We start from the raw sequence: 12,931 nt of genomic DNA, 5'->3' as shown, positions 1-12,931 counted from the left end.
CAGCGAGTGACTCATTCCAGGCAGAGGTCACTTGGCACCACGCAAGCTGCTCAGAGATGCCCGGTGCTTCTGTACAGATCCCTTCTCCCACTGCAACCCTGACTGGGTCTGGCCTTTCTGTGAGATGAGGAGAGACAGACCGATAAAACAACTGAGTGAGGATTTCCTTTCTTTTGAGTGGAGGAGTTAAGATAGTTTTGCCTCTTTCTTGGAGGGGAGGAGAGAAATCCCTGAGGAGTGAAGCATCAGTGGCCCTGCCCTGGCTGTCTGGTGTTGCTTAGGAAACAAGGAAGGGGGTTTTCTAACCAGGTGGTTGGCCCCTCCTGCATCTTCTGTGATGCAACACTCCCTTCATCTTACTTTGATCCTTCCTGGGCCAGTTAGTCGACATTGACTTTTTGGTAGAAAGGGCTAGTCTTCCTTTAGACTTCTTTACACTCTTATAAAAGTAAACGTGAGTATCTTCCTAAAAGGAATCTGCTTTCTTCGGAGAAGACTGGATTGATTCTTAAAATGATTTATATTTATATTTATAACTATATAAATGAGTATAGAAATGAATTATTCAATAAAAAGCATAACTTCAATGGAAAACATTTTTTGGCATATTTGTCTTTATATTGAAAGGTTACCTGCAGTTGGGTCAAATCCCTCACCTGTCACTCTTATCAACCTGTCTAGTGTCTTTCCATTTTACTTGGTCATTATTTCACTAATCTATAATTAATTTCATTTTTACAATAGGGCTTTACTGGAAAAGATGGAGCAATGGGACCTAGGGGCCCCCCTGGGCCACCGGTAAGAATGGAATAGGTGACACTCTTATCTCCCCACCCTAAACCCCTAGCCCCGCTTGCTAGGGAAGAGCCTGGTAACCTGACCTTTGAGGCATGTTCCATCTGTGCTGGGGGGCACACCGTCGAGGGAGCTACTTGTTTTTATTCTCCTAAATCAAAATGGGCTAGAGAAAACAGAGGTGTTAAAATAGAGTCTTTCTGTTTAATCAAGTTATATTTGAAAAACAACAAAAATATCCCTAACCAACCAGTTCCTTCCATGCCCATGTTAAGTGGTAGGTTTTATGACCTTACTGGTTACTTCCTGTTCTAGAATTTTAAGAGTCCGTAGCCTATGATATTTGAATTTTAAAGACATTAATTACCGAACAGGTTTAAGTCATTCAGAGGAAGTAAGTTTTACCCGAGTAGGTTTTCTAATTAAGATCTTTGGGGAAAATACTGAAGCCAATGATTTTGAAAGAAGCGTCTGTATACCTGCATCCAGGTGAGATCACAATTACATTGTTTGAGGTGAGGGATGCTCTTCATGGCTTCTGGCTGTATATGAGGACTGGAGAGCATATGTTAAAATAATTTTATTATTTATGTTTAATATAGATGTTCTCAAGTAGAGTTGAAAATGTGTAATAAGCTTTGATTTAAAGTATTTACTACAGATATTAAAATTTACATAATTGATGAATAAAGGATTGTTTTACCAAAATCTGATGATTCTATTTTAAGGATATTTTAGCTTTAGACATAATGTATTGACTTAGCGATATTATAAATATTTTACTAAAAATGTTGCTAAAATGTCTTAAAGCTGTGCTGAAAGGAACGGGGAGAAATTCTTACGGTTTTGATGGGATAGAGGGTGCTGATATGATAGAAGAGGAGGCACCCTTTATTGAATGCACCAAAGAAAAAGTGAGTTTCTAGGCTGAGATACAACTCCCAGGAGACAAGGGGAAACTCCACCACGTGGTGCCCAGTTACCTTCTCAGTATTTTCCCCAGCCAGAGTTCACTCCTGTCTTTTGATGAGTTTTCTGGTTTGGTTAATAGAAACAAACTAATAGGAATTGCTTTCTGCAAATTCACTTAGCAGCCAATTTACTAGGATCACAGTCTGTGAATAGTGAAACCGATTAAATATAGTCCATAAAGATTGAATGGGAATTTTCAAGATTTTTTTCCTCCGTGTTATCTTAAAATTTGATTTTGTTCTTCCTTAGTATGTGATTATGCGCTGAAAGCTTTTAAAACCAGCCATGCTTTGCTAGTTTACTTTAGATGAAATTCTTCTTTGATGGTAAGCTTCCCTGTGTTGTAGGGAAGCCCAGGCTCTCCAGGAGTCACAGGACCCAGTGGGAAACCAGGAAAACCCGGAGACCACGGCAGACCAGTAAGTGGACGGCTTGCATGCCTAGTCATTGCACTGTGGCCATGAATGAGGAGACTGCAAGGCTGTGGCATATTTATGTTATCTCTGCTGTAATGTGTGTGAAGCATTTGCTGAAGCTATGCTAATCCATGGATTTAACTTGGTACTGGTTCTAAAAATTTTCTCTCTAAGTTATAACATTCTGGGATGAAAATTGTGGTCATAGGGTTTCTTTAAAAGGAGAATGGGATTATAAGCCAAGACACATATTTCTGCACTGAATAAACACTCAGAGCTGGGTCAGCAAAATCATTCTTTTTGTTTAGGAGCGGTATGCAGCTTAAGATAGAAAAGTACGTGATGGTGCATAGCGCCTCCATGGGTGCTCTGCAGAAGTTAACCCTTTGTCAGTATCCTGTAGCCACACTGCTGGCTCTTTTCTCTTGCGCTGAGGTTGCTAGAACATTAGTCCCAGAATTAAAAGGATTTATCTCACCCACCATTATACTTTTTTATTTATTTATTTTTTGCGGTACGCGGGCCTCTCACTGTCGTGGCCTCTCCCGTGGCGGAGCACAGGCTCCGGATGCGCAGGCTCAGCGGCCATGGCTCACGGGCCCAGCGGCTCCGCGGCATGTGGGATCTTCCCGGACCGGGGCACGAACCCGCGTCCCCTGCATCGGCAGGCGGACTCTCAACCACTGCGCCACCAGGGAAGCCCCATTATACTTTTTTATACTGCCCTGCTCCAATTTACATCCAGTTTAATTTTCTTTTCATCAGATGTTTTGATTAAAATAATAGTTGAGATGGTATCATGCATATCTTCTATTTGCAAATCAGTATCTCCAAAACTGAATTCATAGCTTCTAAAATACCCAGAAGTATTTGTAATAACTGTTGGGCTCCATATTCTTTGTTACAAGCTCTTCCTTATTTGTATGTATGAGGAATGAATTTATTTTAAGCAGTTTTTTTTTTGTCTGAATAGAATTCTGAAATATAAAAATTTATCTCAAAGATCAACAAGTCCAATTATTAGTAATGACACATCTATCAGGGCTGTTCTCTGAACAGAACTTCTCTCTTCTGAAGTATTGTCCAAAGTTATATAAACCCAAGCTTAAAAAATTTTAATGTCAAACTAACTTAGAATCTTCATGTGATATGGCCTGCCTTCTATGTTTACATAAAATTAAGCAAGCAGGATAAAGATGAAAGGACTCCTGGTGTACTTCTTACTCTGTGTGTACTCTAGTATATGACTGTATTACTTTCTTTTCCTCAATGAATCATGACAGAAACTTCACAAGAGCCCTTAAAAGTACATGGAACTTGTTAACCCTTTCAGAATTCTATTTCGTTTTACTATGACTGAAAGAGAGTCTAACGTAAGAATATCACGGATGTAATCGATGGCTGAAGTTAGAAACCTGAAAGAAACTTCTACTTCCTTTACTTGAAATGAGAGCTCTAGATACTGGCAATAAAGATGAGTTCTAAATCTTACATCCTAGAACAATCTCAGAGTGGCAGTAAATTAAAAAAGAACACATGGGAACAAAGTAGCAGTAAGTGTAAAAAATAATTTCCTGAAATTTACAAAAGGCTCCAAACTAAATAATGTTTCCATAAGAGTCCAGTACTTTTAGCAAAGGGCAAACTCCAGTTTTTCTTATGACTATAATTTGGTAACATTTATTTGGACCTTATCTACCCCCTTTTCCCCCTTTACCTTCCTCATCCTTCTAAGGTAGCAAATTACCTCTCCTTTTCTTCTCTCTTCTATCTTACCTTTAGTTTCTAAAACCAAAACTAGCAGACGGGAGTATAAAGGTCTTAGGAGAGAGCTTAGCTCAGTCACTGTTAGCTTATGTCATTAGCTCTTGGAACCAGTGGTGTCTTCTTGCTAACTTGTAACACCTGATGTTGTGTCATGGATGTTTCCAGGAACTGCTGATGGAATATTTTTATTCATTTACTCAACACCCATTTGTTTGGTGCCTAAATGTGCCCGTCGGTGTTCTAAGGTCTGGGGATATAAACGTAAACAAGACAAAGTCCTTGCCCTCATGGAGATTCTAGTGGAGGATATAGACCCCAAAATGTAAATAAACAATACGGTTTCTGGTGATGATGAGTGATAACAAAGAAAAGAAACACAGAGTAAGGGGTTAGCGGGTAATTGTGGTGGTGGAAGGGGGCTATTTCAGATACAGCAGTCAGGGAGTCTGTCTGAGGAGGTGGAATGAAGCAAGGGAGCAGGCAGTGGGAACAGCATTCCAGGAAGTGGGAACAGCATGAACAAAGGCCGAGGGAGGACGAAGGTGGCACGTGGAAGGAACAGCAGAGAGGCCCGGGCACCGGAAGTAAAGGGAGTGAGGGGAGAGGGATGAAAGATGAGGTCAGCTAGCTGGGCACAGGTAAGCATGTGGACCACCCAGCCCATGGTGAGGATCTCTTATCTTATTCTTAGTGTGATGGGAAGCCCTTGGAGCCAGAGTGACATGCGCCAATTTTCTTTTTAAAAATATCAGTCTGGCTTCTCTGTGGAGAACAGACTCAAAAGGGGCCAAATGGGTTGCAGGAGGACCAGTTAGGAGGATATTGGAGCCGTTCAGGCAAGAGTCTTGGAGACGGTAAGAGGCAGTTTGGTTTGGGATGTTATCTGACCATCAGATTTGTCAATGGTTTGGGCGTTCCTTTCAGCTGGCAGCCTGGAGATATACTGAAAGACAAAAACTTCTTGCACTAGAAGGAAGACTTTTTCCAAGATCCTCTAATGGCCAGTGAGAGGCCTGACAGAATAGGGACAAATGTGCTGTGGTTGCGTTTGGATGTGGGAACCACCACTTGGATTGAGCCCTTTAATAAGGGAGGCACATGGTTCCTTTCATGCCCAGTGCACAAAAAATCACTGGAAGGAGTTACAGATACATATTTAGTTAGGGAATTGACAGAAAGCTCTTACTAGAACAGGTTCTTATGGGTTCTAACTGAACCAAGATTAACCTCATGCACAACCTAAAGTAACCACCTGAGCTCCCCAGCCATGGTGACGTAAAGGAAAGTAGAATGGTAGCAAGGGCAATTTTACATGTGTTTCAGTTGCAGACCTGTATTGTGAATGGCATCATAAAATGTATGCACAGTACATAACTTCTAAATTGGTGATCATAAAATTCACAACTCAGCACTATATTGGAGGACACGTGCTTCTGAGAGAGGGAGAGAGAGAGACAGGGAGACAGATTAGATTCCTTTTGACAGACAAACAAAATGTGAGTAACATGGATGTAAATGTGATGTGTCATTTTGCTAATTTGTTAGAAAGCAGACCTTGCCCTCTTTCATCATCCTGTCCATTCATGAGTCATTTTAGACCATGTTTGTCAGTTTCTCATATCTGAAATTCCTATATTTCAGGGTCCATCGGGATTGAAAGGAGAGAAAGGTGATAGAGTATGTATTGCTTAAAATCTGACTTACAAATTTATATCGTGTGTTAAACATTGAACTCTGAAACTATGGAAATAATATGCTGATCCTACTTATTGATTTAATTAACTAGGGAGACATTGCTTCCCAGAACATGATGCGAGCAGTTGCAAGACAAGTCTGTGAACAACTGATAAGTGGTAAAATTTCTTTTCCTTTTAATGTATGAGTGTGTGTGTTGTTTTTAGTTAATTGCAGGAAAATGCAGTTTGTGTCATAAACTTTCAAAGATAGATGTTTCTATTTCCATGAGCTCTTATTTTTATACGTTGTCAGTTTTGTATCCTGTTAGATAAAGCCAATGATATTTTAATGACTAGCATTAAGATAAAACAATAAACCAAGGTAAAATAATAGCCTGTTATCCTTACGTTCTGTCTGATAGAAAATTGTTTTTTTTTTTTTTTTTTTTTTTTTTGCGGTACGCGGGCCTCTCACTGCTGTGGCCTCTCCCGTTGCAGAGCACAGGCTCTGGATGCGCAGGCTCAGCGGCCATGGCTCACGGGCCCAGCCACTCCGCGGCATGTGGGATCTTCCCGGACCGGGGCACGAACCCGTGTCCCCAACATCAGCAAGCGGACTCTCAACCACTGCGCCACCAGGGTAGCCCCCTTATTGGGTTTCTTACTAATAAGTCTTATTTATTTTTTTTAGGTCAGATGAGCAGATTCAATCAGATGCTGAATCAGATTCCAAACGACTACCACTCTAATCGCAACCAACCAGGCCCGCCGGGTCCTCCAGGGCCCCCTGGCAGCGCAGGAGCCAGAGGAGAACCAGGGCCTGGGGGGCGGCCAGGCTTCCCGGGCACACCAGGGATGCAGGGACCCCCGGGCGAACGAGGTAGGCATTCCTGACTGCTGCACAGGGATAAAGGAAGGAATCTGCAAGCGTAGGAGCTGGGTCCGGTTGAAAAGCATGTAGAAGACTGGACTTAGCAAACTACACTGGTCTTGTTCGGACAGCCCCAGAAGAGCCGTGCATCCATGAACCTGTCTTTCTCTTTAGGCAGTTGTAGGCTGTAGAGATCCCTGTCTTAGAAAACAGGAAGATTTTGTCATGAGAGCTCAGTAAAGACAACGCTATTTTCTGATTGTTGCTGTCGTTAATGGGAAAACTGTATCCTGGCAAACTGAATCAGGCATAAAATCTTATTAATTGTTTTGACTGGCAAGAGCTGGGCAGCAACTGAATGCAAGCAGCCCTAAGATTTTGGATCTAAATTCTTCTGGTTCCTTTATTCAGGGCCTGGAAACTGGTCTTATGTGTTTATGTGGCTTTAATTTCATGGTAGATAAGTGTAACTGAAGGAAAAGAAGAAAAACAGGATTATGTGATTCCAGATGTTTCAGGATGCTGGGTACTCACTTTTGTCAAAGTGATGGCTAACATTCTGCGGAAAACGTAGATATGTCTATAATTCTGATTATTTAGATGAGGTACTGATAGGGCTACTAAAGATAAGATACCTTTAAGACGTCTTCAGTGAGTTGTAACTATTTATTCAAGATTTCTGTTCTTAATTAGTGCTTCTAAAATAATACATTAGATGTGTTTGTTTTCTTCAAGTAATTTTTCCCCTGACTTGTAGCCAGATTTGTTTCTTGGCCATGAATCTGGAATTACACAAATGTCTAGAAAGAATTTGGCTTAAAGCGTGGACTTCTGTGAAAAATTGGGTTCTGCTTTCACTACGGGAAACGAATTACTTGAATCAAGTACTATCAGTTCCGATGAAGGCTACATGTTTCCGGATCATTTTCCCTCTGTGTTTTCCCATTTTGTGCTCGCTTAGGTTTGCCGGGAGAGAAAGGCGAAAGGGGTATTGGATCTCCAGGACCTCGAGGGCTGCCTGGCCCCTCAGGTAGGTTTGCTAGTACATCAAACAAGTGAACATATCATTACCGAGAGAGCATACGACCCCACGAGATGCACAGACTCATCCTGTTAGCTTCAGGCATACTGACCATCACGGAAGGTATTTTAGCAAGAAGCTATAGAGGAGGTTATACCTCATTTTTATGTTCTCTTTGTTCAAAAATGTTTCAGTGCGTTCTATTTAAGCATTTACTCTAACTTTAATATAGGAGGGTTTGAGTTTTAGTGACACAGAGGGCTGTTGTTTTCTCTTTATGGGATTCCTGTTTGTTTTGTTTGGCCTCATAGCCTTTAAGGATGCTGTCATTTCCTGTTCCTTCTGGTATTCTTTAAGAGGTCGCTAGTAGACTGAGGAAATATACTCTCATTAGAAATCCTGACACGCTGCAAGATTTCATTCACAGTTTCTTTACTGATGTTTTGGAAGGAAATAATAGTTGTTCTGTGCATTTTGTTTACTAGATTGAAAATGAATTTTTTTCTTCGTTATAAGGTCCGTGAGACCCTTGCAACCAGGGTCAGTCCTGGAGGTTAAATCTTTACATTTATGTTAAGCATGAGTAAGCGTCACTTGATCCAGAAATAGCACTGCTTCACATAGTCTGGAGGTGGAGCAGGCAACCCGAATGTCTGCCTTGGCTACCACAGCCATTTCCTGCAGCGAGTCTTACCTCTAAGACAGTGGGAGCAAACCAGAGAACTCACTGATATCTTTAGTTTGGCTCAATTCTTGCTAAGTCAGTTTTCTTTGAATAAAATCATTAACATAGTTGGATTTTTGGCATTAATTCTTGAATCACTGGTAAGAAAGTTCTACACTGGGTCATACTGGTGATTCCTTAAGGACATATTTTCTTACCATACACTAGTGAATCGTCTAGTCTTGAAGTAGTGGAGTGCCGAAGTATTGTTGACTGCCTCAGGAGATGTGTTTGACAGGAGGGGAAATATTTCTTTTAAACCCATAATAGGTCCACAAGGAGAATCCAGAACGGGTCCACCAGGGTCCACAGGTTCAAGAGGTCCTCCAGGTCCCCCTGGTCGTCCTGGAAACTCAGGTATCCGAGGCCCCCCAGGTCCTCCTGGATACTGTGACTCTTCCCAGTGTGCCAGCATCCCATACAATGGACAAGGCTATCCAGGTATGTTGTTGCCATTATAGGGACCCAAACTCACCTGAATTCAAAAACCTTTATGGAAATGAAGTTCCCTAGGACGGAAGGAAAGTTGATCTGAGGATTTCTTGAAGATATCAACTCTTTCAGTTGTATGTTTTGTTATTCTCTCTCAAAAGAATTAATGTTAATTTTATAACATTATTTCACTGTTAGGAGTTGAATAATTATCTTCTCCTCCTTTCTATACTTCTGCACTTACCAAATCACATCATAAACCTCTATTTCTCTTGGGAGTTCAAAGAATGCTACCAATTGACTGGTTTTTTTTTTTTTTTTTTAACCCTAAAGGCTGGGAAGAGGGATTTGTTGAATACAAGAATGTATCTAAAAAACTGTTTTGAGACTCTATTGTGTAGGCAGACTATTTGATAACATGGTGCAGACAACTGAAAATATTTCACTATTTCACATTGTCCATGGAATTAATATTTATAAACTCTGGGACTTAATGTTTTTAGAGTCAGTCATGAAATTCTAGTACTCGACAATTACAGGAGGCAGAAGTCTCTTAAGCCTGACTTTGGGGACTGTGGGGATAAAGGAGATATGCTGATCTGAAAATAAATATATTAATGCTGTGGGCAGCGGTCAGCGGTGACCTTTCCATCAGCACACCCTCGAGCATCTTGCAAGTTTTAAAAATGATACTGCTGTTTGATATGGTTGGCTACTAGCAAGTAGTGCATGAGTAGTTGAATATCTAAATATCTATATATCTATATATTTATGTGCATACTTACCTATGACCAGAAGTAATCATGAATCGTAAATTTCTCAAGCAACCCATTCACAAAATTACAATTTCACTCTTTATAAAAGAAATTTAAATTACCTCTGCCTTCTGGTATGTGTGAATAACTTGAAATATATGGATATATACATATCTACTTTAACCATTACATACTTAGATGAATGTGTATAGATGTTTTTTTGCATAGTAATTCAACTTTTAAAAACTATCATCTTTGACCTGTTTCAGGTTCCGGCTAACAAATTTTCTAAGTCGCCAGCGCTGCTTACAGTTTGAATACATGAAAATCCTGTTTCTGAGATGTTTGCGCACGTGCTTATTAGGAAATGAGTCTGTATGGAAATCTCACCACAGATATGGTTAATGAACTGGGTGGACATCATAACGGAGGGTGGAGACTCTTTATACTAACTTGAATGAGACAAAAGCAGTGGTGTTAGTTTATAAGCCTGATGCATTTCAGTAATAATGTAGAAAAATATTATTTAAAAGAAAACGTTCAAACACACAGCTCACGAGGAGCCTCCGCTTTGAAAGAGGCGCATAATAAAACTACTAACCGCAGAGATGATGCCATTTTGAGAAAAACAATTAACCTGGTTCAAGAGAAATACCTTATGTAAATAATAAACTAATGATGGCTTGTAAATGATTTGTATGTGATCCTGTCCACTAAAATCACTTAACAGTCCTGTACAATCAGCTTCTGCCTGCTGCTTGCTCTCTGCCGGAATAACACCAAATAGAATCTCATCTCTCGCTTGTTAGCGATGTGTCTGATTCAGGGCATGTGTCTTCCTATGATTACCTTTTGTACGTGTACTTTCATTTGGATTTTGTAATCGCAATTTTCACACCAAAGTTTGAGGGTCACTTCTTCTCTTCCTGTTTCGCTGTAGTCACTGGAGGTCCTCACCCACCAGCTGTAACTCAGGCCGTGGGAGAGACAGCCACAGAACATGTCATGTACTGTATATTACCTGGTGATAGTTGATTTTCACCTCCAGAGTTCAGTTTCTAGGAGCCAATGTCACTTCCCCATACCTCCTCATCTTTCCAAATGGTTCTCTGAACTGAGGAGTTTGAAGTCATGAACGGTTATTTGGGGATTTGCAATATCCTACCTAGGTTGGTTTACAGTTCTCCTTGGCCCAGTCTCTGACCCTTCCCAGGTATTTGTGCAATGATTGTACTTACTGCTGGATCTTTGAAGGTTAAAAACAAGTGCCATTTCATTATTGATCACCAAATTCTCTCTGCAAATGGAAGCAATGGGAACATTGTAATTTATCTATTTATAGTTATGAGATTAAGACTGGAGTGCCATCCCCTCGGGTGATGATTTAGCTTTTGCTGTGTGTGTGTGTGTGTGTGCGTGTGTGCCTTCCAAATCATGCCATAACTGTAATGTTGAATCGGACAGAGCCCTACGTGCCCGAGGGCGGGGCCTACCTGCCTGAGCGCGAGCCCTTCATCGTGCCGGTGGAGCCCGAGCGGACGGCGGACGAGTACGAGGACTATGGCGCCGACGAGCCCGCCGAGGAGCGTCCTCCCCATGAGCGCTGGCGGCGCGCCCTGCTCCGCGGCCCCCGGCAGTGAAGCTGACACCTGGCGCGCGCGCGCGCGCAGCACGGCCAGGCTGGGGGGAGGTGTTGGGATTCTCATTTACAGGTCAGACGGAGCAGTGTACGTGTTATCTGTCACGTTTCTTCCGGCGTTGCTTCATCCGAGAGTACCCTTTCTGGCTGTAGAGAACCTTGTTCCTGCAGGAAGCCTAGCTCGCTGCACGCAGTCTGTAGAAGTCTTTGCCTTTGCCCTTGAAGTGCTTGCGAAATACTTTGTTCACAAAAGCTGCAGGGAGAGAACGTGCCTTGTGCCTTTAGGTAGCACAGCGGGAAGCCTCAATGAAACTCTTAGGTTAAGCAGTTAAGTCCTGGAACCCAGAACGACTGTGTATTTCGAGAGGGCAGTTTATCTTTTCCAATGCTTATTTGCAGTTCAATTACATCCCGATCCAAGCAGTTCCCCTCCTAAAACCAAAAAAGAGGGAAAAGTCAACTCTGTTGCGACTATTTATCTTCCTCTTCTATCTTCTGTTATACATTAGGGCATAGTATGCTCTTATACATCTCCTTTAACAACCACAAACCTTAAGCCATGTAGCTGAAATTATTGTATCAACTGGATACAGTTCCATATTGCCTTAAACCTCCTTGTTTTAGACACGCTAACATTTATACCAAATTGCAGATTATTCTGCAGAGATGGAATTGCATGTTTGTGTTGTACATTTAGTATGAACTTTTTTTTCCCAGAACATAATGTTTCTTAGTTATCAAAAGCAGTTGGAAAATGTTTGCAAGACTATGAACATAGAATTGCTGCTTTTATATTTTAACTGCAGATTGTGAATTTCACTGCCTTATATTATTTATTTCTGAAACAAAAGAGGCATTTTTCAATAAAACTACTGAAAATTTGACATGGTATGTTTTTTCTTTAATGGCCTTTTGGACTGTCCAGGCGGTTGTTAAAACAAACAAGTTCATATCCTTGGATACAGTTACAAATCTTGCTAATACTATTAAATTATGCTAAATAACTTTAGATTTTTAATTATGTGGTGAAGTCATAGAAAGAGGGTAGTGAGAGAGCTTTAAAAAGCCCAGCAGATTCCAAAGGCTTTATTAGGAATGTAGAGGAAGTGTGGGTTGGTGGAAAAACAACTAAGTATCCTAGGAGACCCCAAACAACCAAACAACCTTTAACAAGCCACAAGATTTCATATGCATTCAGTCACTTTCCTATACCATACTTTACCCAATAGCATGTTTAACTGCAAAAAGGATAATCCTTAATGGAAATGTTTACATTTAGTGATACCTTCTTTTTTTTTTACTTTTACGAACACAATAACATCATTTTAAATATCAAAGAAAACAATGTAAATGTTTGTTTGAAAGAACTGACATCAATTGAAGAGAGAAGTACTGAAAGAACATTTTCCACAGAGCAAAACATCTTGAGTTAAATGCTCCCTGGAGACTGCGATCAAGAGGGTCCCCAAGAAAAAGAGGAAATTCTCTTCCAAGGAGGAGCCTCTCAGCAGTGGACCTGAAGAGGCTGCTGTCAGCAAGAACAGCAGCTCCAAGAAAAAGAAAAAGCTCCGAAAGCTATCCCAGGAAAGTTAGAATGGACATTTCCCTAGTAGGGCATAACTTACTGAGATATTTCCCAACCCATCCCCTATAGCTCAATAAAAATAAAAAAATTCACGAGTCAAAAAAAAAAGGACTAGATAATAGGGCTTCCCTGGTCACGCAGTGGTTGAGAGTCCGCCTGCCGATGCAGGGGACACGGGTTCGTGCCCCGGTCCGGGAAGATCCCAATGCCGCGGAGCGGCTGGGCCCGTGAGCCATGGCCGCTGAGCCTGCGCGTCCGGAGCCTGTGCTCTGCAACGG

The 12,931-nt window shown here is 41.3% G+C and overlaps 1 protein-coding gene across 8 annotated transcripts in view; it reads left to right on the top strand.

Annotated features, from left to right (window-relative positions):
• The window catches only part of COL12A1 (collagen type XII alpha 1 chain), a 137,642-nt gene extending 125,690 nt beyond the window's left edge, over positions 1 to 11,952 (top strand). For 7 of the 8 annotated variants that reach the window (XM_079939144.1, XM_079939138.1, XM_079939143.1 and 4 more), the window contains 8 exons: positions 745 to 798; positions 2,115 to 2,186; positions 5,592 to 5,627; positions 5,737 to 5,803; positions 6,318 to 6,506; positions 7,459 to 7,527; positions 8,513 to 8,683; positions 10,894 to 11,952. In XM_079939144.1, the coding sequence (XP_079795270.1) occupies positions 745 to 798; positions 2,115 to 2,186; positions 5,592 to 5,627; positions 5,737 to 5,803; positions 6,318 to 6,506; positions 7,459 to 7,527; positions 8,513 to 8,683; positions 10,894 to 11,069 (834 nt within the window). In that variant the 3' untranslated portion in view covers positions 11,070 to 11,952. Of the gene's footprint in view, positions 1 to 744; positions 799 to 2,114; positions 2,187 to 5,591; positions 5,628 to 5,736; positions 5,804 to 6,317; positions 6,507 to 7,458; positions 7,528 to 8,512; positions 8,684 to 9,698 lie in introns of all 8 variants that reach the window. The other variant, XM_079939142.1, reaches the window with a different exon arrangement.
• Positions 11,953 to 12,931: the final 979 nt, after the last annotated feature.

This window comes from Stenella coeruleoalba, assembly GCF_951394435.1.
Source record: "Stenella coeruleoalba genome assembly, chromosome: 12".
Lineage (NCBI taxonomy): Eukaryota > Metazoa > Chordata > Mammalia > Artiodactyla > Delphinidae > Stenella > Stenella coeruleoalba.
The sequence above is the reverse complement of the archived record's forward strand: the minus strand, read 5'-3'. Positions and strand labels throughout refer to the sequence as shown.